Source organism: Melanostigma gelatinosum, assembly GCF_949748355.1.
Source record: "Melanostigma gelatinosum genome assembly, chromosome: 14".
Taxonomy (NCBI): Eukaryota; Metazoa; Chordata; class Actinopteri; order Perciformes; family Zoarcidae; genus Melanostigma; species Melanostigma gelatinosum.
In genome coordinates this window covers 4,209,568-4,233,091 of record NC_136647.1, presented here as the reverse complement: position 1 = coordinate 4,233,091, position 23,524 = coordinate 4,209,568, and the positions used below count along the sequence as shown (strand labels likewise).

Here is a 23,524-nt window from a genome sequence, read left to right as displayed (position 1 = left end):
GTTGAGCTGTATAGGAGCATGCCATTCTACCCCCCTCCATTGTCAGACATAATCTCAGCAGTTAGAGGGAAGAGTTGGAGGGCCCCCCCCCCTCCACCAGCCCACCCCCACAGCCTTCAACCCACAATGCCCATCCCACTGCTGAGCCCACAGGAAGAGACATGATGGATTTCGAAGTCAAGTTGTGTTGAGTGTCCTGATGAAACCAGGCACTGTCGGATTCGCTGCCGCTGCAAACGCGTCGTTTCTTGTGGATTATCCTTAAAAGGTGTGTGGGGGGTGTAGAGAAGATACATACCAAATAATGGAAGAGAGGACGAGGAGTCCGAGCTGAGAGAAGTGGAGGAAAACAAAAGAGAAGTTGAGCGATACTAAAAGAGACAAAAGGAAAATAAGATGGAAGAAGATAATCCCATGAAAAGATTTTTGGCTCAAGCAAATGTTTGGAATGCCAGAAAAAAGGAAATTGACGCATAGATGTGACAAACCACCCACAAACACATTTTAAAGAATCTCTGAGATTTTAAAATGAGAGATATTCTTTAAAACACAAGTGAAATTCCAGGATTTGGTTTGATTTTTGAAGATGAAAATCATGTTGAAGTGATTTGAAATATTTTGTGAATATTTATTTATTTTTCTTTTATTTCACTGTCTTTTATTTATTTATTTTCCCTCAACTGTACCAATGAAAGAGGATTGTTTAGTTATACCCATTGTGGGGCAAATTTATTTAGTTCTATACAAATAAAATCGACTCGATCGGGGATACATTAAAAGCGTCCTAAGTGGTCTGGAGATTCCAGCTTCATCAAACGTTTTATCAAACGGTGATTTCTGGTTTTACAAGAGAGAAGGCTGCAGGATGAGGCAGCGCACGGACGGGAATGTCTCCCACAGTTGACGAGACCGTCCCAAACGGGGCGAGGCACCACAATGAGGCCAAGAAATGTATTTCTTTGGAGTTTGAGTTTGAAGTTCAGATGCCTCAGTTGGAGAGTTTGGACCCGAGATGATAGCAAGATAATCTTGGTAACGTTGCGCCGACAGGAGGAAACAAAATCAATACAGTCACGCTCGCAAGGTTTCCTGATTCATGGATGGCTACTGATGCAGCAGCAAACACCTTGTGCCCTCTCCAGTCGCTTTTTTAAGTGATATAATGTGGACACGGCTGTACTTTCTTTACTGTCCTAATGATTTTATGTTTTGCCTTGAACTGGCAATGAACAAACTGGCATTGTCTTTAGTTATTTAAACATACACTTTACAAGGCCCCCCCCCCCCCCACACTGCCTGAGGTGGAGAACCTGAGATCAGTCAGACCCAAAGACAGTCAGTGTCCCTCACTCAATAATTTATACTGCGTTTATGTCATATGGGAGTTACAGCAAATACAAGTTTAAGACTTCTAATTGCTGTTCATGTCAACATCCAAGAATAAACGCTCAATAATACAGATTTCCCTGAGCTATATTGCTAATACAGTTGTTTTTATCAAACATGGGAATCACTCCTGCCATGAAGTGAATGCAGCTTTAGTGCTGATTAAGAACATCAGAGGGATCTCAAACACCTCAGTTACTCTGATATTCATTAATTTTTTACAAGGAAAGAGGAGGCAATAGTTCAATAAAGGACACATCACCAAAGACAACAAGGAGTACAAAAGACGTCGTCAACAATTCCGTTTTTGAACAATTATTTTAAATATTTCAATTTGTAGGATCTGGAAAGACTGTAAGGTGAGATTTCTATTCGTTTGTAATAAAACATTATCATCCGCTACTAGTTCTGTTTCTTTTCCCGGTTAAGTGCTGCTTCTGTCCTGTTCCTTATCTGCAGTGTGATGAGAGGATGTGTTTTCCGATTGATCCAGAAAACACTTCCCAGTGTGCCGATGTGTCAAGGCTGTCAGTCAGCCCGTCAGCCACTCTCTACAGAGGAGAAGTGAGGTGAGGAAGTGGCTTGTTGGGAGCTTTGTCTGACAGCTTACCTTGGCTCTGTGCGAGCCGTTGGGCTGTGATGCCGAGAGAATCTACAGCTGTGTTCTCATCAGTGCGCTGCTCTCAAAGATTGTTTTCTTTGAACTATGTTTGTGCTTTTTTACATTATTTTTTAAGTAACATTATTTCCACATGGCAGTCGTCCAGGGAAGCGTCTCTCACCTTGAGTGTGACGTTATCGTGATCACTGGAGGGATGTAACCAAAATAGCAAATTTGGCGGGAAAAACACCATTTGTTGAACAGCTGAATTGGACTGGGTTTCTCTGTATCTACGTGTTATCTACATTGATTGGGTCTTAAAATAAAGGAAAAATTAGTTTTGCGTTCAAATGTATAGAATGCGGGCAATACTTCTGCACACATCCAATGGAGATACACCTTTTTTACCTTTATTTGACATAAACAGAACAAGAAAAAAAGAACATAGAATGTGATTTATACATTGAAACACACAATGTCTTACGATTGGGTCAGAATTTCACTTCCCTCTAAAAGAACATTTGGGCGTTGCGTTGATAAATTTGGCGCTTTGGCTGCTGTCCGTGGTGCTCCGGTGATCCGGGGCGACTCTTTGTAGTGGCTGTGTGTGTCCGTGCATGTGTGGGTGTGTGCACGAGTGTGCGCTAGTATTTGGGGCGAGGGCCCGAGAAAATGAAAAAAAATTGCACCGGGGTCCAATCCCAATTATGTTACACTGCAGCTCTGTGCAGCTTAGAAAGGTAAACGGGTCACATGCTTTCCCATTGGACAGATGCACACACCATATGCTAATGTAACGAGTTAATTCCAGCATCTGTTAATTCTGAACTCATTTGGGAAACGTGTTTCACTGAGAAGCCCATGGATTAGTTAATTAATGGTGCACCGGGCAAACACAATGTCAACACTGGCACATGCACTTACATTTTCGCACAAAACTGCCACATTTAGATGTCTGCATCAGATGGTTAACGGCCGTGGCATACTTAGAGAATAGCTGTCTGTCGTCTTTTTGATTTTTTTTTTGCACAGTTGGCTGTCGTCAGCTCTTTATCAGTGGTCGTTTGGCTGATTGGCTTTGCTAAATTGGAGGTGGGGGTGGTGGACATTCGGTCGGATGAATTTCACTAATTTACTGCATTTATCTTTATTGTTGTTCCTCTTTGTTGCATCCGCTTTTTCTGACACTTTCTTTTTCTTGTTTCTCTGTCTCCACAGGCCGCAGGCTGACGACATCCAACAGATGTTGACATATTTCTGTTTCTGGCTCTAGATTCATGTTTTCACGTCAGCCACTATAGTTCTCCGACACTCTTGGCACACAGGAGAAGTTTGAATTGGGTTAAACTGCAACCGCACCGCTAGATGCCGCCAAATCCTTTACAGGATCATTTGTATCTTATATTCTACCTATCTTACATTATTTCCTCAACTTGTATTCCATTCATTCCTGACTACCAATACAGTGTGTTACTGTGTATGAGCCGATACTAACAGATTGAAATGTGACTGTACTGACACCAGCAGACGATCCTGATAGGATTGACGAGATCTTCAGGCTTTGATCTTCACAGTCCAGCAATCACAGCTGACAGTGTTGTGTATATCTTGCATGTTGAATTGAGTGAAATGCTCTGTATAGCAGAGCAGCACACACCCGGACGTCAATGTGTCTTCGATCACTCGAGGCTGTTTGAGGTTCTACAGGTACTGAATAGTTTAGCCGGACCGTACCCGCTCAGATATCTGATCAACGGACGTGATGATTGGCTGTCACGCTCAGCAGCAGGTACCTTTTGATCGTTGGCTTTTCAGGTCATGTGATGAAAAGGGATTTATATTTGAAGACGGCTCTGCTAGGATCAAACGCTGAGTCGAGATGAGCCGAGGTACGGCCTCCCGTGGGTCATCTTCATCTCCAGACGTTATCTGGAAGGCTAGAGGGCACAATTTACAGATGCTACAGGTGTACAGACATTGACAGATGAGTTCACAGTTAAGTGGTCATAGAGAGATGGAAGGAGTTTTAAAAATAAAGTCAAATCCTTCTAATGTGTTCCAGACGTGAGGGGATTCGGGCCCTTATTTGCAGAGCCAAACTAGGCCCAGCCGGGAACACCTTCCTCTCCTCATGACTGGGCTCCTTAACACCACTCAGTGCTGGAGTGTTTATTCGTAGCTGCAGTCACGCTTAATCAGTGCAGCTTGTATGTAGCCACACAAGTACGTGTGGCGCTCGCCGAGTGTCAACGGAGCATCCTGTGAGGAGATGTTAAAGAAACTGATCAGGCAGGAAAGAGTTGAAGAGCCTTCGTTTGCAATTTGATCAGAGACACATGGACTTTTAGAGCAAAGGCTTGCATAGTTGGTCTAAATACAAAAGTAAACATGCAGAGTGTGCTGTGCTAAAATCTGGTAGAACATCAGTTGGCTCCAGTTGTTGTAAAGCCTTCATGTGTCTCCTGGCCAGCAGAGGGTAGCACTGAGCGAGGGTTCACGCTGCCAAGGTGAGGTCACAGGTCAACAACAATGGCAGCCAGGACAAAGAGGAGGAAAAATCAGCCCAGCTGAGCATGTTACTGACAAGAGAAGCTCAAAAGCTGAAGCTGAAGATCTGTGCGGAAGAGTTTTGCCCACTCTTTCAGCGCCCGAGGAGAGTTTACTGATGCTGTTTGCTGCAACAAGGGGGCCTGAATGCTGCTGTAAGGTAGACAGCTCATCAAGCTGAGTGACAAGCTTCTGGGCAGGAACAACAGCAGCAGCAGCAGAGGAGAAGAGGAGAAGAGGACCAGACTAACAATACAGTCTGTGCCCGCAGGCGGAAAAACTGGAGGAGAGGAGAGGAGAGGAGAGGAGAGGAGAGGAGAGGAGAGGAGAGGTGAGGAGAGGAGAGGAGAGGAGAGGAGAGGAGACGGGTTAAAGAAAGCTTTCAGTCCTCTTGACAATCAAAGATATTTGTGGGTTTGTGAGCAGCGGGCAGCAGCTCAACAGTTCATCATACTTTTGACACTTGAGTGTGTATTTCTGGCAGTTTTTTTTTTTTACCTCATGTACAGGTGCTATTGCTGAGACATGTGCAGCAGAAAGAAAAACCACACAGCACAGTCATAGCTCACCAAACGGCATAGTTCTTATCCTTGCTAGTGGAGTCTTTGAGTTTCTGGTCCATCATTTTTCTCAGAGTCTCTAGACATTGGAGGTCACAATCTCAAGATACTTCATGCACTGTAAGACTGGTGATCAGCGTCTTCATCCCGCAGGGAACACAACACGTACTTGGTTTGTGGGAGTGAAAAACAACGAGTCTGGGTTTTCATCCAAGAAATTGGTTAGCAGAGGTGTTGCACTCTACATGGCCTTTGTTGTGTTACAGTCTGTTTGTGTCTGTGCTCTGCTTCTCTCAGTGCTAATATTACATTTCATAAATGTGTTATCGTCACCTCTGATTTTATCAGCGGCAAGGTGAAGATCTGTGCTGGTGGAAATTGGTTTTAAGGATAGGGTCATGCTCAGAATAGTGGGTTTTTCTCGAAGCACTTTTTAGAGGACCGCATTTTGCTTGTTTTGAAAAATGGGGGATCACTTGCTTAGTGCCAATTTGTAGCCAGTGCGTTACTTTAAATGAAAATGTCTGCTCCTTCACAAGACACAAACATCAGCTTTAACGCCTCAAAGCCGTGTTATTTACGTGACTTTTGTCGTTTCCCTTTGGTTTGACAGGTCATCTTGGAAACCAAACGGCGCACGGTTGAATCCTGCAGCCGTCAGCCCGACAAGGTGTCGCCGAGCAAGGAGCTGAGCTCCCACCTGCTAACTCAGAGCGGTGAGTCACCCTGGATATGTGCATTAGTTAGACTCATGCAAATCCAAAGTAACACCCGTGCCTCTTTTTACTTGGCTGCCTGGCATTTCCCTCCGACGCTCGGTAAGGAGAGTTCATGCCGTCGTGGAGCCGAGTGCTATTTAATTACCTGCTTTTCGAAAAACCACTGGGAATGCAACTAATCTAGGTCTCGTTCAAAGGGTAAACAAATGTGCCAGAAGATGTCTCCCATCACCATCCCAGCAGAGGAAGAGGGGGGGGCGGGGGAGGAAGAGCTTTCTACCACACTTATTATAACAATAGCCGCCTGAGAGGCTCTTGGAGGGGATTGAAGGCATGCGGTAATGGTGACATTGAATGGTTTTCATTTTGCATGACACCACAGTGAATTAATCAAGCTTTGGCTTGTGCTGACATTCAAATAGCGAGCTTTTGTTCTGAAGAACTTGATTGCGAATGCTTTGGAAAACAAAAGCAGGAGAATAAAAGGGACAATAAGTTTGCTTTGACTCAAGTGTTTCAGAGGTGCAGGTGTCGGAGCGAGCTGACAGTTCTGACGTCCGTGCAGTCAGATGTGTCGAGTAGGTTGGGGACTTTGATGTCTGACTTCGGAGCTCGAGGAAGTCCTCATTGTTCGAATGTGAAAGTTCTCCAACGGTTTTACTCTGGATAAATTAGAAGCCAACAGAACTTCAGAAAAAGTTCAAGCCGAGTTCAGCGTTTCAAAGCTGCAGAGACTTGATGACGAAACTGCTTTTTCTGTTCTGTTGTCTGAAGCAAGTTGAATGTTGTACATAACGTGTCTGTATTTGATACATTGTACACGTCTGTGTTGACACATTGGATGCATTTTGCATCTGAGGGAAACCTTTTATAACTGATTTAAAGTATTTTGCACACAGATTTGGCTTTCCCTCAGATATTGAACAGTGTTTTTCCTCCTCTGAGGTTGCCGTGCTATATATTCCCTTGAAAAAGCAAAGTCGTGTGTGTGTGTGTGTGAGTGTGTGTGTGTGTGTGTGTGTGTGTGTGTGTGCTTCATAACTAGCGTGCACCCATCATAATAGTGTGAGCTGCGACCCATTGTAACTACCTTACACCACTGCATTTAACGACATATTTGTTGGATGCTGCGAGGAGAGTGTGCTTATTGTTACTGATTATGATATTGATGATTATTTTTCTAGCTTCATCTTTAAATCTATTTTGGGACAGTTCCGTTATAAAACCTTTTATATGGCAGTATTGGTCACTAGACCTCTTCTATGACGTTTAGTCACGCTATGAATGATACTTATCCAATGATCTGACCCTTCTTATCCTGCTAAATCAACACGATACCGAGAACCCTTCACATTTACCTGACATTAAATTGACTTGTTGAAGTGAATAAAATGTACAAATGAAAATGACTTCAGTGACCACACGTGTGCAGTTCCTTTTCCTTTGCCGTTGTTAGATTGTAAGCCGACAACGTGAAGTGAATCCCCATCATGTCAGAGGTAGTCAAGTCAACGGGATGTTTGTTGTTGATGAGAATGAAATTGGCCAAAATGAGCTCTCAGGTGACCGGGGGCGGGCCATTTTAAAACTTCTACTGCTGTTGATGGACTCCACGGATAAGAGCTGCTTCATTATCATTAAGCTGAGTGAAGGAGCGGATGCGGAGAGGCCAGAGGGTGGAGGAGGGGCAGGGGACTAGAGAAAAAACACACATTTTAGTTTCAGAAAAAAAGTGCTTTCAATCCTGAAATCTTAAACTGTCTCAAATATACTCAATATCTGGAGTTTCCTCTTGATTTTATAATGCCAGTTAGCAAAGTAACATTGTTTATATTGCTGCCAAGAATCCTGTTTTCTGTCGACATAATGACACTCATTGCTCAAAGGACCAAATGAACCGCGAAACAAAGATATTCTCGCTGCATCATTCCATAAATTTCATTTTAATCAAAACAAAACAGGAAAATTGATCAGAAAAATAAATTAGCAATTAAAATGATCCATTTGTGCTGACTCTGCTGTTGATCTGACAGCTGTTGGTTTTGACTTGTGGAGAGAGCTGTGCTGCGTGTGTTAATGTATTTAATTGGACTGACTCGCTTCGCTGCTGGGTTCGTCTTTACGAACACATTTTTGCATGAAAAAGTGTTCAGCCGCGATGCTTCAGTTACCCCTCTAGCAAGAGTTTTGGGCGAGTCAGTTTCTGCTTGTTACGTGCATGGTGCCTCTTCAAAGAAACTCCCAGCCTAGGCTTGTTTCCTTTTTAATACTTTGTTCGGTTTAGGCTCCACAAGTACTTGGTAAGAGCGAGGAAAAGATAGTGGTTTGGGTTTTTAAGTATTGTTACAGAACTGGTTTCGGTGAGGTACAGAAGTTGCATTACAAAACTACTCTAGTACAAGTCACAGTCAAATTGTTTCCTCATGTAACACGGACAGCAGGGGAAGTCATGTGTTTGTTTGACCAGTCCAACGTCAGCTGACCAAGCTGCTGTCTTTGACGGGCTGGGAGTGAGAAAGGGTTGGGAAGGGTCCCCTTATCTCCTCATTCCGCTTTTGACTGACTACAATCATTGCGTCCCTATCCCCCTCTTTCCCTCTCCGCCTTCTTCCCAGCAGTCCTGACCTGTACTGTTTATTTTTCCTCTTTCCCATGAGAGGAAATGTGTTCAGATTTTAGCGTTGATGTTGATTGTGTGTGTGTGTGTGTGTGTGTGTGTGTGTGTGTGTGTGTGTGTGTGTGTGTGTGTGTGTGTGTGTGTGTGTGTGTGTGTGTGTGTGTGTGTGTGTGTGTGTGTGTGTGTGTGTGTGTGTGTGTTGATGCCTGTTTGGTTCCTTTAGGCTAACTGGCTTCATCTCACAGACATAAAGGCCTCAGACTTTATAAGACATAAAGCCTTTACAAACAAACAAATGACACTAAAGTGCGAAATACTTACCTGCAAATATTTCTTTTATTTTGGAAAGTAAGAACAGTAAGAGTGGACATGGTCTGCACCGTCTTTCAGGTTGAAAGAAGTAATACATTTAATACAGTTTGAACTAATACATTGATTGCAAATTAATCACACAAAAAAACTGTTTCCGGTGCATAAAGGCCTTTGAGTCTGCGATCACCATATTGTAACGATCAACGCTGTTTGCAAGTCTTTTGGGACACGTCTCGAGTCTTTTGAGACCAGTCCAAGTCTTCAGTCTGTGACCGCACATCTTGAGTTTGAGTCCAGTCTCAAGTGTATAAAACGAGTCATGTGTGTCTGCGTAATGTCACTGAATGGTGGCTATTAACATTACACAGTAACTGAGACCAAGTTCCTCGAATGTAAGTCCCCCCAAAACACACACACACACACTCCTGGAAAAAGTTTTGCTAGAAAGTTTTTGCTTTCATGTCTCATGCCTCAAGCCTTGGTGGTTTCTGTGTGTGTGTGTGTGTGTGTGTGTGTGTGTGCGTGTGTCAAGGAGAAAGAATTGAAGTTGCTGTTCATGATGGGAGTGTGTCTCTCTGTCCGTAGTGTGCTGCTGATATCTTTAACCAAGGTTAGATGTCATTTCCTCTCTTCTGGCCGGCCAAATCCTTTAACTTCCCGCACTTCTCGCACTCCGCTGTGGTTCGCACTCATCCCCTTGAGAACACACAGATGTACACTCACACACCGTCATAGTCTGTTTGTCCACTAAACAGTTCTTCACACATGTTTTCTCTCACTCGCCCTTCCTCAAACACACACAACTTTCTGCGGAGGGAGGTTCTGGGGAGGTAGAGGACGGGGTGTTTCACAAATTACATGCAGACTTTTTGCATCAAGCGTCACCCCCTCCGCCTCCTCCTCCTCCTTCCTCACTTTGCTGAACTCAAACACTGCCTCGGCATGAGCCATGACGGCGTGAGCTGCCCACATGGGTTAGAAACTCTCCAGAAACGCAGGGTTTTTCAGCTGGACTATGTGACTGTCGGACGTGTGGAATATGGCTCAGATCCCGGCGGTAAAAAAAACTCCACTGAGGAGATCCTTCAGCGAGCACGTGAAAGATTCCACCCACAAGGCTTGGGATGTCTTCTGGAGGAGCGTGAGGGAGAGGCGGCTGTCGGGTGAGTTGGGATAAGATGTGGATGTAGATTACTCAGCTGGTCGGCAGGTTGGAAAGTGGAGTTCATGCAAGTTTACTGCGGCGAAGAAGGAAATTGATATCAGGGATGGGAGATGAGGGTTAAAATCTTCCATTGTGGCTTATGACATTTTAATGATATCAACATGTATGTATAACGTGATACTTGGAATGTCAGTCTGTCAGCATCTGTGAAGTGTTGCTGTCTGTGATGTCATGGTGGTGTTTTGAAGCTTGAGATGTAGTTCAGAATGTTATGCAACTGCTGCCTGCATCACTTTGTCAAATGTGGGCCTTAAAGGTCCTCCTCTCCAGCCTGGTCTCATGGTGGTTTGCATTTCGTGACCATTTGGTAATCTATTCGTTTTGTGTACAAGGACACAAATTCTCCTTTTTTTGAGTACCAATGGAAAGTCAATTAGGATCTTTTCCGTGGAATGAAACCCATCCATGTGACGATGCGATGGTCAAAGCTCGTGACATTACATTAGATATTGAGAACGGCAGAAAATGATGGAGGTAGATGGGTCGGTGTTTTCCCAAACCAAACTGAATGCTTTTGTTGCCCAAACCTAACTGTAGCGCGTTACTTTAAGCCAACCATGATGTTTTTCCTAAGTGGTTTTGTGGCCTTCTGTTCGTAGTGTAATGTCGGGCCGACTGAAAAAGAAGTCTTGCTGAGTGACGTGAAAACAAATGGACCATTCGGGACGCTCAGCAGGAAACCACTAGATTGAATTTTGACTTATTTTTTTTTACCATTTTTCATAGACATTTTCATATACTGGCACTGTGACAGAGAAATGCCTCACGTTGTCTTGGGGAAACATGATTTTTTTTTTTCCTTTCCTGCAGCTTAAATTAATGAATTAATAATAATTTTGGTGGATGTGTAAAATGTCAAAACTTTCAAACATGTTTTAAGAAAGAGTTGGTGGAACCAGTGATGCCTGCTTGACATTAAGCTCTACTGCCAGATCATGAAAGTACAGTTTGACTTTTGATGATTGTGATGCAGGAACATGTCACCCAGTGTTGGTGCATCTCTCTGTAATGTATTTTTTGGAAACATTGAACAGACATGAACCGCATGAGGCTTTGCTTGTTAGGAAGATAAAATCATTGTTTGTTTTAAGTCTCTTCATGGGGGTTATTGATTTTCATAAAATGATTAAATAACACCAGCCCTGTTCTTTTTAATGTCTCTCGTTCCACTTTCAAAAGCTGCAATAACATCCTGGCCGGCTCCTGCTTGTTTCTGTCCATCATGTTGGTCCAAAACCACGAGCATGTGAGCTGTAGCTGTGACTGATTGTGGTTTCCCGTCTCACTGAAGCCGAAACAGTTTTCCAGCGTTTGTTGCAAACCGTGCCGGTGGCTCTCTTGTTGATACTGCGGGTGCTAAATGAAGTCCTCGGATCCAAGCACCCAGCAATCTCCTCACTGAGAGCTGTTGAGTCTCTCTCCATCTGACAGATCACGAGCGGTCGGGAATTCTCTGTTCTGACACTCAACCTCCTCAGCAGGCGTCTGGCAAGTGTTTCATCACCATTAACACAAAGCAGGTTTTCAGGAGATCAGTGGTCCTGGGACTCAGAGCTGTGGAGTGTGGTGAGGAAATGGTGTGTGGTTTAACTGAAGCTGCAGGGAATGGTTAGGTTTCATTTCCCTGGAGGTGGTGTGTGTGTGACTGGAAGGTTAATTCACTGAACTGGCCGTGAAAATGTCAAGGGGAACCAAAGGGCGACCTGCAGCCGTGTGCTGAGGAAGCCTCGGGTGTAAACGTGAGGGAGAGGCTACAAAGAGCAAATTGTAATGCTCTTCACTGTGTTCTGCTTTACATTGGCTTGCTAGCTAGTTATGTAGCCAATTTTGCTAGCTTGTTAACCTGGTACTGTGATACCATCTTGACGCTTTCTGTCGTGTGTGTGTGTGTGTGTGTGTGTGTGTGTGTGTGTGTGTGTGTGTGTGTGTGTGTGTGTGTGTGTGTGTGTGTGTGTGTGTGTGTGTGTGTGTGTGTGTGTGCGCAACCTAAGGCTGTCTTTTTACAGATTGCTTATGCTCATTACTTTACTTGAAAGTAGCTGAACTCCGATGACCCTGACAATGTGAATTCATGTTTGCCACTAAAATCACACTTTCCCATAAACACACACCCACACAGAGTTTGGAATGCAGCATATTGGTGATCTGCAGGACTGCAGGACTGCTGAGGCAGTTTTCTGAGCTTTTTTGTCACGATGCTGCAAAAATTCAGCACGGCCACCTTCAGGGGTTTAAATGAACTTCAGTGATGAAGGGAAAAGTTGAGGGAGGAATAATCCCTCTGCTGTATGTTTACGTCCAGCCTCACTGAGCGCTTCTTAAACCTCAAGGAATACCTCCGATTCCTTGACTCCCTGTGTGTGTTCATGTGTGTTGCTCAGTAAGTGCGTTTGTGTGGGAACTGTGTTTTTGCTCTGTGTGTTTAATTCAGACAGCTGGTTCTGCTTTCCCTGTGCGAGCTGATACCTGGCTCCAGCTGTGTGTACGCTTACATCTGTCAGTGTGTGTGTGTGTGTGTGTGTGTGTGTGTGCGTGTGTGTGTGTGTTTGGATTAAATCAACACATGACGTTATATCAGTCATGCTCACTGATTGGCTGAGATGGATTATGTAATCCTGTGCTCTATAATCCTGGAGCACATTTATACAGACGGGAGAGGGAGAGATGGAGTTTTTTTTTTTTAGAGAATCACATCAATGGTTTTGCATTAAACTGTGTGTATTTTACATACATTTATTTCGAATACTTTCCAAGCAGCCACTGATTTCGAGTAATTTCCATATGCTGTGAAAATGTTTCCATTTATTTAAAAATGCATAATGGATGGAGACGCAGCATCAAATCCAACCCAAATAACGTCAGTAACGCCCTATTAGCATAGAGTTGGACAACAGATTGTATTTATCAAATTACCAAAAGAACTTAGAGCTGCTACAATCAATGACATTTTGATGTGAGGTTGTATGAGCTACTTATCCAAAGTCAGTGTAATACCAGTAGATGTCGGTCGGCTCGCCCACAGTTTGGAGAAACCGACAGGAGCAAACACGGGAGCAAAGCAACGTACTGCTGCAGACGACTCAAAAGGATTTTATTTATTTTCACCCAACAGACTTGTTTTTAAAGATTTGTATCCCTGTCTCCTCAAAATTACGTTCCCATTCAACAAAACTGCATTGTGAATTACGTTTCATTATGATTTACATTTTTTTTTTTTTGCTATTTGAATGGGAACGTCATCTTGTAGGAGACCGGGGTGCAACCGGTTTACTGCAAATGAACCGTAGAAGAAAAACTTCTTCAGATGAAGAAAACAGAAAAGAGCACACCTGAAATATCCGATTAAGACCCATTATATACAGTATTTTGAGGTGGCTGAAGAAGCTGCTTGTTTAGGTTGTGATAAACTGACATCTGATTCTCCTCCTGACGAGCAAAGCATTTCTTTCCACCATGAGACTGCAGAACAGACCACAGAACCTCTGATATTCTCCAGAACAGATGCAGTTCTGTACATAAAGTAAGACATTGGTTGTCTCTGACTTTCCAGCACAAACAGCATTTAGTCTGCGCATACATTTGTTTCCAGCTGTGCAGACACTTGTCGAACAGCTAACAAAAAGTTCTTCCCACATATTGTATGGTAGATCATTAAAAATGCCATTTAAAAATAATGAGTGGTGGAATCAACCCAGTCTGCATCCACATATTTTCTTCTTTTCATAACCGAACTGTGTGTGAACTGAACCAGCTTTGCGTCTCTCTCGAGGAGCGACGGCCGTATTTAGCTGCAGTGTGAACACGGCCCGGGAGAATCGCTGCTCTCGTCCTCATCTCTGTCCCTCGCGTTGTCCTCCGCTTGTCTTTCATCCCTGTCTGTCTCTGAGTCTCTCCACAGGAGCATCTCTCCCGTCCGTTCTCCTTCGTTAGCCCGTCCTAATATTTACCCCTCTGCTAAAAAGTTGTCATAATTCACAGCCCAAATATGGTCTTATATTCAAACCTCAACGGCGACGCTGTGACAAACAGCCCTTGCCAGACAGTCTGTAAACTTCGGCGTAACTTTTTCCTCACGCCTGGACGGACTCATCACCATCATGAGGGTGGGGGTCTCCAGAAACTCCAGATGCAAAGTGGCAAATATCTAGAGAGAACTTAATGGTAAAAAGTTGTTTGTTTCGTCAGAGTGGGAGACAATGTGAGATGTTAAAAGGACATTTTGATCAAATCCAGATTGATTGGAGGTTTTATAGACTTGAAGCCATGTTTACGAAGTCATCATGTTTCTGCTCTTCAGCAGGAAAAAGACTTCACCAGATACTTTAATGTGACAGGAGGTATTCAGCTTCATACGGCCACCATGCTGCAAGTCCTCACCGTGTCTGCGCTGTGTTCCTGTTGAGTTTCAAATGAAATCTGTAAAGAACTGCAATTGACCTTTGCTGTGGCGTGTGGAAGCACCATCATGGCACATCAGCAGAGAGCCAGGACGTTTGATGGGAAGTTCAGTGATTACAATTTCTACGCTGATCTTGTTCACGTGTCTTCAGGTCGCCAACAGTCGTTCAGAGATTCTATGTTTCTGTTTAATGAGGTGGAGCAAACTAAGCCCTTTGTAGATATGTAGAAATACAACAAATCTATACTTTTACTTTGATGGTCTCACAAAATGTCATTCGTCATATTTTTGTTTTAAAGTTTTGGGCTTTTGTTTGTAAACGTGTTTGTATACATTTTGCACTTTGTGATACTGGAGAATTAAATAAATTATTTTATTTAAATACATACATACATACATACATACATACAGCCAAGAAGGAAGCTGGGAGAGGGCACAGAAAACGAACGCATCATTTCCTGTTGGGTCCTTTTTAGTTTTGGAAGGAAACCCAGCAGCTACCATTGTTTATTTACATAAACAGACAACTAATTATGCAATAATTTTACAGCTAAACAGCCTTAGGTAATAAAGTGGTTCTTGAGGATGAAGATAATTAAAACTGAAAATGAGAACGCAGAGTCACTGAGGCTCTGAGCCAAATGTGATGGAAGGAATCGATGTGAAGGCTGGTGTTTGTTCTGCAGTGATCAGAGATGGGCCAACCTAAACATCCACTGGGGGATGGGAACCTTGGAAACACACACACACACACACATCCCCCTCATGTCTCTGCAGCTTTGACAGAAAGAGTATAACGCACGCTAAGACAGACTCTTTATCATCAGCTTTCAAACGAACACACACACACACACAACTTCTGCGGTAAATGAGTTTCTTCTCGAAGTTTAAGCGCTGGGTCATATCAGCAGAGTGCCAACAGCCAAAAACAAAGTCAATTCATGGAAACTAGAGATTGAGACCATAAACTCATGTTTACAATGTTTACTGAGGTAATAAATCAAGAGAGAAGTAGAGTCATCATAGACTTCTATACAACCAGAGGAGTCGCCCCCCGATGGCCATTAGAAAGAATGCAAGTTTAAGGCACTTCCATTGGCTTCACTTCTAAGAAAGGGAGGTTGCAGCCTGGTCTCTCGTCATAGCTGTCTGGATTTCATCAGCATTATTACCTCATCCTGAGCATTGGGACCACATGCCTTTCCTCTATTCCCTTCTTCCTTTACATACCCACCTCCTCCTTTCTTCTCCACACTTCATTCTTTAACTTTCCCTCTCTCTGCTTTGCTCTTTTTCTCCCTGCTCGCCCACTCGGCCCTTCTCTTCTTTCCTCTCAGTTTCCTGTCTCTCTGACTGTATTTGTACCACAGGCTCTGTGTGTGTGTGTGTGTGTGTGTGTGTGTGTGTGTGTGTGTGTGTGTGTGTGACTATTCTGATCGAGGCTATATGTTACAGTTAAAAACCCTTTCCAGATGTGAAGTAAAAAAACAAAAATCCAGCTGGCATTAGAATGAAAGGATTCAGATTTCAGGTTTCTGGACTCCAACATCAGTTGGTTATCTTTTTACTGATATTTTCCCTTCTGCATGCATTCTTTCTGAATTCATGAATATTTTACAATATGGGGCTCTCCAAATAATTTTTATAAAAAATAGTTTGATTGCCGAAGATTAAATATGTGAGTGGGAGAAGATGAGAACCTGGAAGAAGCAGGTTTTTCTATCCAGATTGAGAATGAAAATGCTTCTCTAATGTTGCAGCAGATGAGACAGAAAGGGGCTTTGTTTGTTGAGCCATTCAAGAGCCTGTTACCACCGCCATCGACCACGTCTTTCTCCGTGAGTGAATCTTAATAGTTTTGGGGCAAATTGCAGCAGAGCTTTTTTTTTTTAACCATTTTGAAGAATGTCTGATTGTCAGATTCCCTTCGATTTCTGGTCTAAACAAAAACAGCAAAAGGTGGTGATTTTCCACCACTTCTCCATGGCCACATCATGGTGGAGGCAGGCTAAGCAGGGAAGCCCAGAGGTCCAAAGCCAAGTCTTTCGGGAGGATCCACAATGTGCTTCCAACACCTTCCAAACAACGAGGTGTTGACCGTCGTCCCAACTGGGGTTCACTTGGTTAAACAGTCAGAAAATGTCCAACAGAACAAAATATTCTGCAAAAACTGCCGAGATACAATCTGGAGGTCGTCACACCATGCACTCTTCACTCCTTCGCTGCACCCTACAAGATATGTCCATGACGATCTGTTCCTTTTTTTTTTTTTTTAAATCAACATTTTGAATGATCACACATGGTGACCAACGTCTATCAAAGCTAAATATGGCTGGTATTCGTGGCTGTCTTCTTAACAAGTGTTCATCCACTGAACACAACGCACATCCTGTATTTGCAGATCATGTGACCCCGAGGCAGAACGCAGTTGTTAAACTCAACGAGCCCAGTGTTCGCTTTGGCGGTTAGGTGGCTGTGACCGCTTTCATGAAAATGAAATGGCTGTTTATTTCTTTCTCGCTACTTTTCCAATCTCGTCGGAGGGACACATGATAACGCCGCAGACCACATATTGGTTGGGACAATGCAGGACAGCAGCATTGTGTCGGTGAGGCGGACGGCGGCAAGTCATCTCGCACAACGTTGCCCCCAAACAGACCTCATTTCCCCCTTCTCTCCGAGTTAGCATGTACACAGTCTGGTGCTGGGTGAGAACATTCAATCTGTGGGGGAACAAATGCCTTTTTTCTTATTAAACCTCTTTGTAGAATTAGAAGGTATAGACAGCTGGATGTATTATGTAATATTGTGTCTCGAGTATTGAAGTGATATCCCGTCATTATACTGCTATGGCAAATTGAGCAAACCATATTGAGAAATAATGCGTCTCCCATCGCTTTCTGACTTTCATCATAAAACCTTCAATTCAAATTGTTCAAGTAGAAACGTTCCACATATGTTGTTTCTTGATCAAATATTCTATATCTTTAACAAAAGCTTGTGTTTACTGACACTAAAGGGCGACAGCATTGGTGGCTTTTGACACACGTCGGCAACACTTGCCTATTGCTTTCAGTTTACGCTTGCACATCGACAGCATCTTGTCCTGATGTCCTTTTGTCTCTCGAGAAAAGCAAAAATCTGTATCTGCATATACATCGAAGTATAGAATGAAATGAAAGGACCCATGTTGGATCACATCCTGGGCTCATGGACAGTCTTCTTAGTGCTGCAATATTAGAATCTCTGCTGCTGTTGAGCGCATGTACACACGAGATTATTGACATAATGAGCATTCTTTTGTTTGCCGGCTTACGGTCTTGATATTACCAACACGACGGTATGTAAATGAGTCGTAAATCAAATGAAATGGTACATAAACCACATGGTGACCGCTTCATTCAGAAACTGCGTGAGATAAGATGAACTCAGTGGTCCATTCATGTGTATGTTGTGGAAGAATTTCATTAGAATAAGTGGAAAAACCCCATATGTGATTTTTGACCTTCAACTCTTTCCATCATTCTGACAAAAATCTCATCGAGTGCTTCACAGCACAGACGCTCGCATCGTTCTTATCCGAGCGCACAGCTCTCCAAAATGTCATCACATCCCAACAGTGGACACAGAATGTGTGGGCTTCAGCACGCTATCTGCTCGGCCCTTTAATGGAACGGACTGGGCTTTCCTTCAGATAGCCCAAAAAGTTTGACAGTTCGGAGAGAAGCACTTGAAACTTTACAGTGAATGAGTCACCACTGCAATGCGAGGTTATTATTCTCGGTGGGTTTGTCAACAAGCTTTTAATGCAAAAATATTGATTTTGCAGATCAATGCAGCAATAAGCAGTTTCTGATTCTTTGAGTTTCCTCCACCGCTGCAGCGATTCTTCTTCTTGGTCTTAACTTGACTGGTGATGCTTGAAAACTGCCAGACATCTTCTTTTTTTCTTTAGCGAGTGCTGCTCACTGGTGTTTAACATAATGTGCAGCAGTATTCTGACGAAGTTACCTCTGAGCCATTTTTCATAACTTATATGTGTCTCGTCAAGGCCGTCTCAAACATTTTTCATGTCATTGACCACCGCTTTGTTACATCATTTTGACTCACAGGTGGCCTGATTGGTTGGTGAGTAAACGTGAATGGTATCATCATGTGGATGAACTGCAACTGGAAGCATATTGTTACAGCCTGAGCTTCAATATGCCAACAACAAACATGGTAAACTGTGGGTGTTTTGAAGGTTGTTCACCGGTTCAACAGTAATGTATTTCAGAGCAGGACCTCACCTTGTTGGAGTGTTCCTGGGTGTCTTTGGATGGCAGCATGAGCGTCATGCTTAAAAGATGTAAATATAATCTTTTCTCAGTACGTTTCTGTTCAGGCTTAAGTGGGTTTTTAGTCTTTCTGGGATTACTTCCCCTCATTATGTGCATACGGAAATGCTTCTCTGCATGAGAAGACAGTCAGTCATTTGATTTTTCAAATCTCTTCTCTATTCCTCAATGATTGGGTGGGCCTGCAGTTCAACCATCTATTCCTGTAAATGCGTAGTGTAGAGAGAGTGGTTGTGATACTGATACACTGAAGGCTTAAAAATAACATTTTTGATGATTTTGAATCCATTTTTTCCCTTAAAAACAAACGGAGCCTGCAAAAGATAAATTCATTATTCATTTTTCTTTGCATGCCCTGAACACACACACACACGTGTGTGTCATGCACCTTTTCTTGAGGTTGCTGAGGAGATGGTGCCTTTTTACTCAAACAAGCTCCTCACTCTTATTAGCCCATGAAGCCATGTTGATAATGTACCTGTGTCCGACGAGAACTCTCCCGGGCCTGTTTTTTGGTGGTTCAGTACCGTGACTACCAAAGTTTAAGTGAAAAAGGATTTTCATTTTTAGATATCGTTCTAAACCATGAATTCACATTTTTTGATGAAATCACTTCATCTCCCAGCGCTTCCTTAAAGGTCAGTCCACCTTAAGTGGGCCTGAGCCTCGGCGGAAGTTGTCGCTCACTTTGCAGATAAACCCACTTCACTTGAATCAGCAAGTGGTGAGCAAGATATGCGAGTTTGGTTGCATTGTTGCATTTATTCACCGGAAAATAGCCGAAACTGAACACACGCTGCACTGTTACTGTCACAGCTCTAACGTCACACACGCATGCTTTCTCTCTCTCCCTTGACTACCCACACGCTAACGTTAAGCACACAACATGCACACTGATTTATCCCTCAATGGAGTTTACGACTTAAAATTCAGTTTAAAAAACATTTCAAAAGTCTCCTGAAGCTCAGGCCTAAGGGCCGTCCCACTTACAATACACTGGGTTAACCCTGGAATGTTACTTACATATGTACACATACACGGTCAGAGTATCAAAAATGTATCGTGTTTAACATCAATAATGTATCATATTCAGTGAAATGAAGCTGGTTAACAAGTCAGACTTGTGCTCCAGTCAGTGTTTGTTCGCCTTCTTTGTTTGTTTGTTCATTTCTAACTGGCACCAGGATTATTTATTGCACTGCTAGAGTGACCATCCAGACATGTTGATTTTATTAAGAGCTGCCGTATGTGATCATATCGGTCTCCACAAATTCAGTATTTATGAATAAATGTCTGTCGGCCTGCTCTATTCAGACATTGCACATACGATATCATCAGTCTGATATTATTTGTTTTCTGTTTTTTTCCCCTTTGTATCAAGAGAAGCAGATGAGACAGGAAAGGTTTGTTAATCAAAGGAAAGTTGGGATGGGATTAGTTTCGCAGGTAGCAACACATCTTTGATGATTGCTGTAAATGTTAAGTTTGCTGATCCTCGGGATCAGTTTATTGAATTCCAAACTGAATAGTGGTTCTCACAATCCAACAAACAGCAATCTCTTATTAGTTTCTAGTCAATGATCCTCCTTGTTTGGTATTTTTTTTCACTCTTGCATGTAGACTCATTTGTGCAAACTGTTCACATGCATATTTATGTTTTATGAAAGCAGTGGTACCCAGAGGAAGATCTTTACTGTGGTTGATGGGTGCTTTGGTGGTTTTGTGTCTTCTACCTGCTAGTGAGGCTGCTATTCACATCATCACGGGCGAAATTCTTTCTCTGCTTTTATGGCATCATTCTGAAACTGGAAACACATGAGCAGATGCTAAATGGTTCTCAGAAAGAGTAAGTGAAGCGTCTATATTCACAATGCGTCTGAAGGAGTGTGTGTGTGGGTGAGGGTGTGTGTGTTTGAATGGCCGTGACAGGATTGGCTGTGTGAAAAGCAGCTCTGTTGTTGAGGAACTTCTCTGCTCGAGTACAGACTGTCATGTCAAAGTGCCAGACGCCTTATGGCCTTAAAAGGAGTCGCCGTTTCTGGCGAAGACGCACGTCCGTGGTCAGGTTTGTGTCTGGACGAAAGCTCCTCCTGAGCCTGGCATCTTCAAAACAAAAGCTTTATCCGCCATCGCTCCTCAGCTGGACAGTGACTTGCTCCGTGTGCAGTCGTTTTTGTGTCGGATCTTGCAGCTCATGTGACATTTGAAATGAGTCCCTTTATAAAAAGGGCTTATTATTTTCTCCTGCTGAGAAATTTGATTGTGTTTTTTTTACTGCCCATTCCTGCCCATCATATCCTAAATCTTGTCCAAAGTTTGTGAACCAAAGCGCTAAATTTATCAAACTGTCAATTTTACAATCTGACTTGTGCTGGATGTTTTGGTAATTTCCTAGCTGACCACTGTATAACATGCTGCTCAAAAAGGAGTCAATAGTACATTTGTTGAGGACTGCTTTCTGTGGTGGATTAATTGGTCTTGGTATTTTGGGCAACTCTAAGTGGGACTGAATTAAAATAAACTCCAGTCTGTGTGTGTGTTTCGTTCGTTGGATCAATTCATTGTTAGTCTTGGTCGTTCCATTGGATTTGTTGACGGTGAGAAAAACACAGAATGTAGCCAAAGCGGCTCGTGAAATTGAACAGAATGTAAATTCACCCCAATTATCAGGCTCGTAAACATGAGATTTGGTTGCAAAACATTCACAGCAAACTTTATGGAACTATTATTTTCATTATGACCATGTTTGCTTGTTGTGCCTCTTCTTTAGTCAACTTTCTGTACCAGAGCTCTGATATTCTTGCCTTGAATGTGGCCTTGAATGCACCACCTTTTTTAAAATTGCTCCCTTCTTGCATCTGCAGTGTTGTAAAATTGACAACAGCAGCAACAAAAAAATGTACATGTGAATGATGACTAAAGCAGTGACCGGTGCCTCCTTACAATGCTACCACAGCCCCCAGATGGGGCCAAACCCACAGTTTGAGAAACACCGACCTGGAGTCTCCCAACCAGGTTTCACTTCTTTCCATTGTGCAATCAATGGAAATAAAGTTAGGAACTCGATCTAAAATAAATGGCCTTAAAATAGTCTGCAAAGGTTTACAAAGTTTGTTTGGTAAAACATGCAAAACCAGCATCCTTATTTAAATACAAAAGTATTATGTCGGTTCTCTAGCTGCCCCTGTTGTCCTGATTAGACTTTGTTTCATTTTACATGTTCATTTTTTAATGTTACACTTCACATTCTAAATCCCAGACCTGCTGTTTTATATCTCTGGACCGCCCAAATCATTTATCTTCAATAATGAGTTTGCATTGATGGCGACAGTCGATTTGTCAGAGTTGCTGTGTGGGGTTGGAAGGTCCTCATTTACCTGGAGGACACTGTCTGCCTGTCTGAGCCCAGCTGTGCCAGACGGATTCCTCCAGACGGCAAACAGCGGCTCACACTTTCCCTTGAAGACCTCGGCTGTGGCCCTGAGCGTTTTGCATAAAGTGATACAGCTACATGCATGGCATTGTTACTCTTTCAGAAAACCCCAGCGACAGAGACCCCTTTGTGCGCTGGGAACAAGTCCTCTCTGATTGTTGTTGTGCTAAATGACTGTAATTCAGAAAGCGAGGTGTTGCTTGTGTTCGTCTCGTCTGTCCTGAGAATGGAACAGGATTGCAGCAGTCGCACAGAAAGCAGCCAGGCGAGGAAAGGATTTCTTTCATGTGCTGTATCTGTAGACGGGCAGCGTGACTCCCACATTAATCCTGATCCAGTTGCTCTTTTTTGGAGTCCTGTGATACTAGCGGCTGAGGATTACTCTGCTCCCGCTGCGTCGTTGGGGGCGAACCCCTCCACCGGTTCATCTTCATGCAGCGCGAATGTGGTCGCTGCTGATAAAGCGGAGATGCAGCGCCGCCGTTGATCCCGTCAGGTTTCAGACTTAAAAAGAAGAATAGAGGGAAGGGGGGTGCCGGATCGAGGTCCAGTGATGCCGCAGAGTCCCCGGCGCCATCTTGCTTTCATCACCCGCCTCGGTTTTGTCAGCCGCTCATCTCGGCCCCCTTTTTAACGCTCTTCCTGTTTCCCCTCCCTTGCTGCTCCACTCGTTTGGCCTCCTCTTGTTTTCCTCCTTTTTATTGCCTCTTACATTTCCCCCTCTGTCATCTTCTTTACAACACTGGCATCGCCTCCCTTTCTTCTCCTCACCAACTGCCTCCTCTGTAGCTGATAGAGGACAAACCGATAACTCAGCCCCAGATAAACACACGGGAAACATGTTGTCGAATTATTTTCTTGCTTACTTAGCATCGTAACACGCTCTAAACTGCAGATAACAGCAGCTATTGCAGTATAGGAAGACTCCACTCCTTTCTGCAATATAAGGACTTTGAGGAATGTCTTAAAAACAGTGATCATTTGAATAAAAATAATTTGAATCTGCATTTATTACAATTTTTATTCAGAGGACAGATGTGCTCTGAAACTGGAACAAAAGGTGACAACACACTGACATTTCCCACTTAAATTGTTCCTCATTTTGAAGCAGGCACCCTGGGAGGCCCCTCGAGGACCCATGACGTCTATTTACCTTCCCTTAGTGGAGTGGAGTGTGTGAGAACCCACAGAGCTAACTTCATGGCAGCTTTATTAAAAACGAAACAAGATGTTCAGCTGAGTCGTGTGTGTTTGTGTGTTCGGTAATAATATCTGATATGGTTTTTATGGGTTTGTTTTGGAGTGTGTGTTTGTGGTTAGCAACAACAGGCCTTAGGGATTGAGATGTGTGGCAAGAAAGAGAGAGAGAGAACGCAGCCAAGAGGCTC

General features: G+C 43.3%; 1 protein-coding gene across 2 annotated transcripts in view; it reads left to right on the top strand.

Moving 5' to 3' along the window:
* Positions 1-9,781: 9,781 nt before the first annotated feature.
* Positions 9,782-23,524, top strand: part of LOC306787859 (rho GTPase-activating protein 7) — a gene marked incomplete at its 5' end in the record, with an annotated part of 67,787 nt that continues 54,044 nt past the window's right edge. For both annotated transcript variants that reach the window (XM_079283162.1, XM_079283161.1), the window contains one exon: positions 9,782-9,905. In XM_079283162.1, the coding sequence (XP_079139288.1) occupies positions 9,782-9,905 (124 nt within the window). The remainder of the gene's footprint in view (positions 9,906-23,524) is intronic.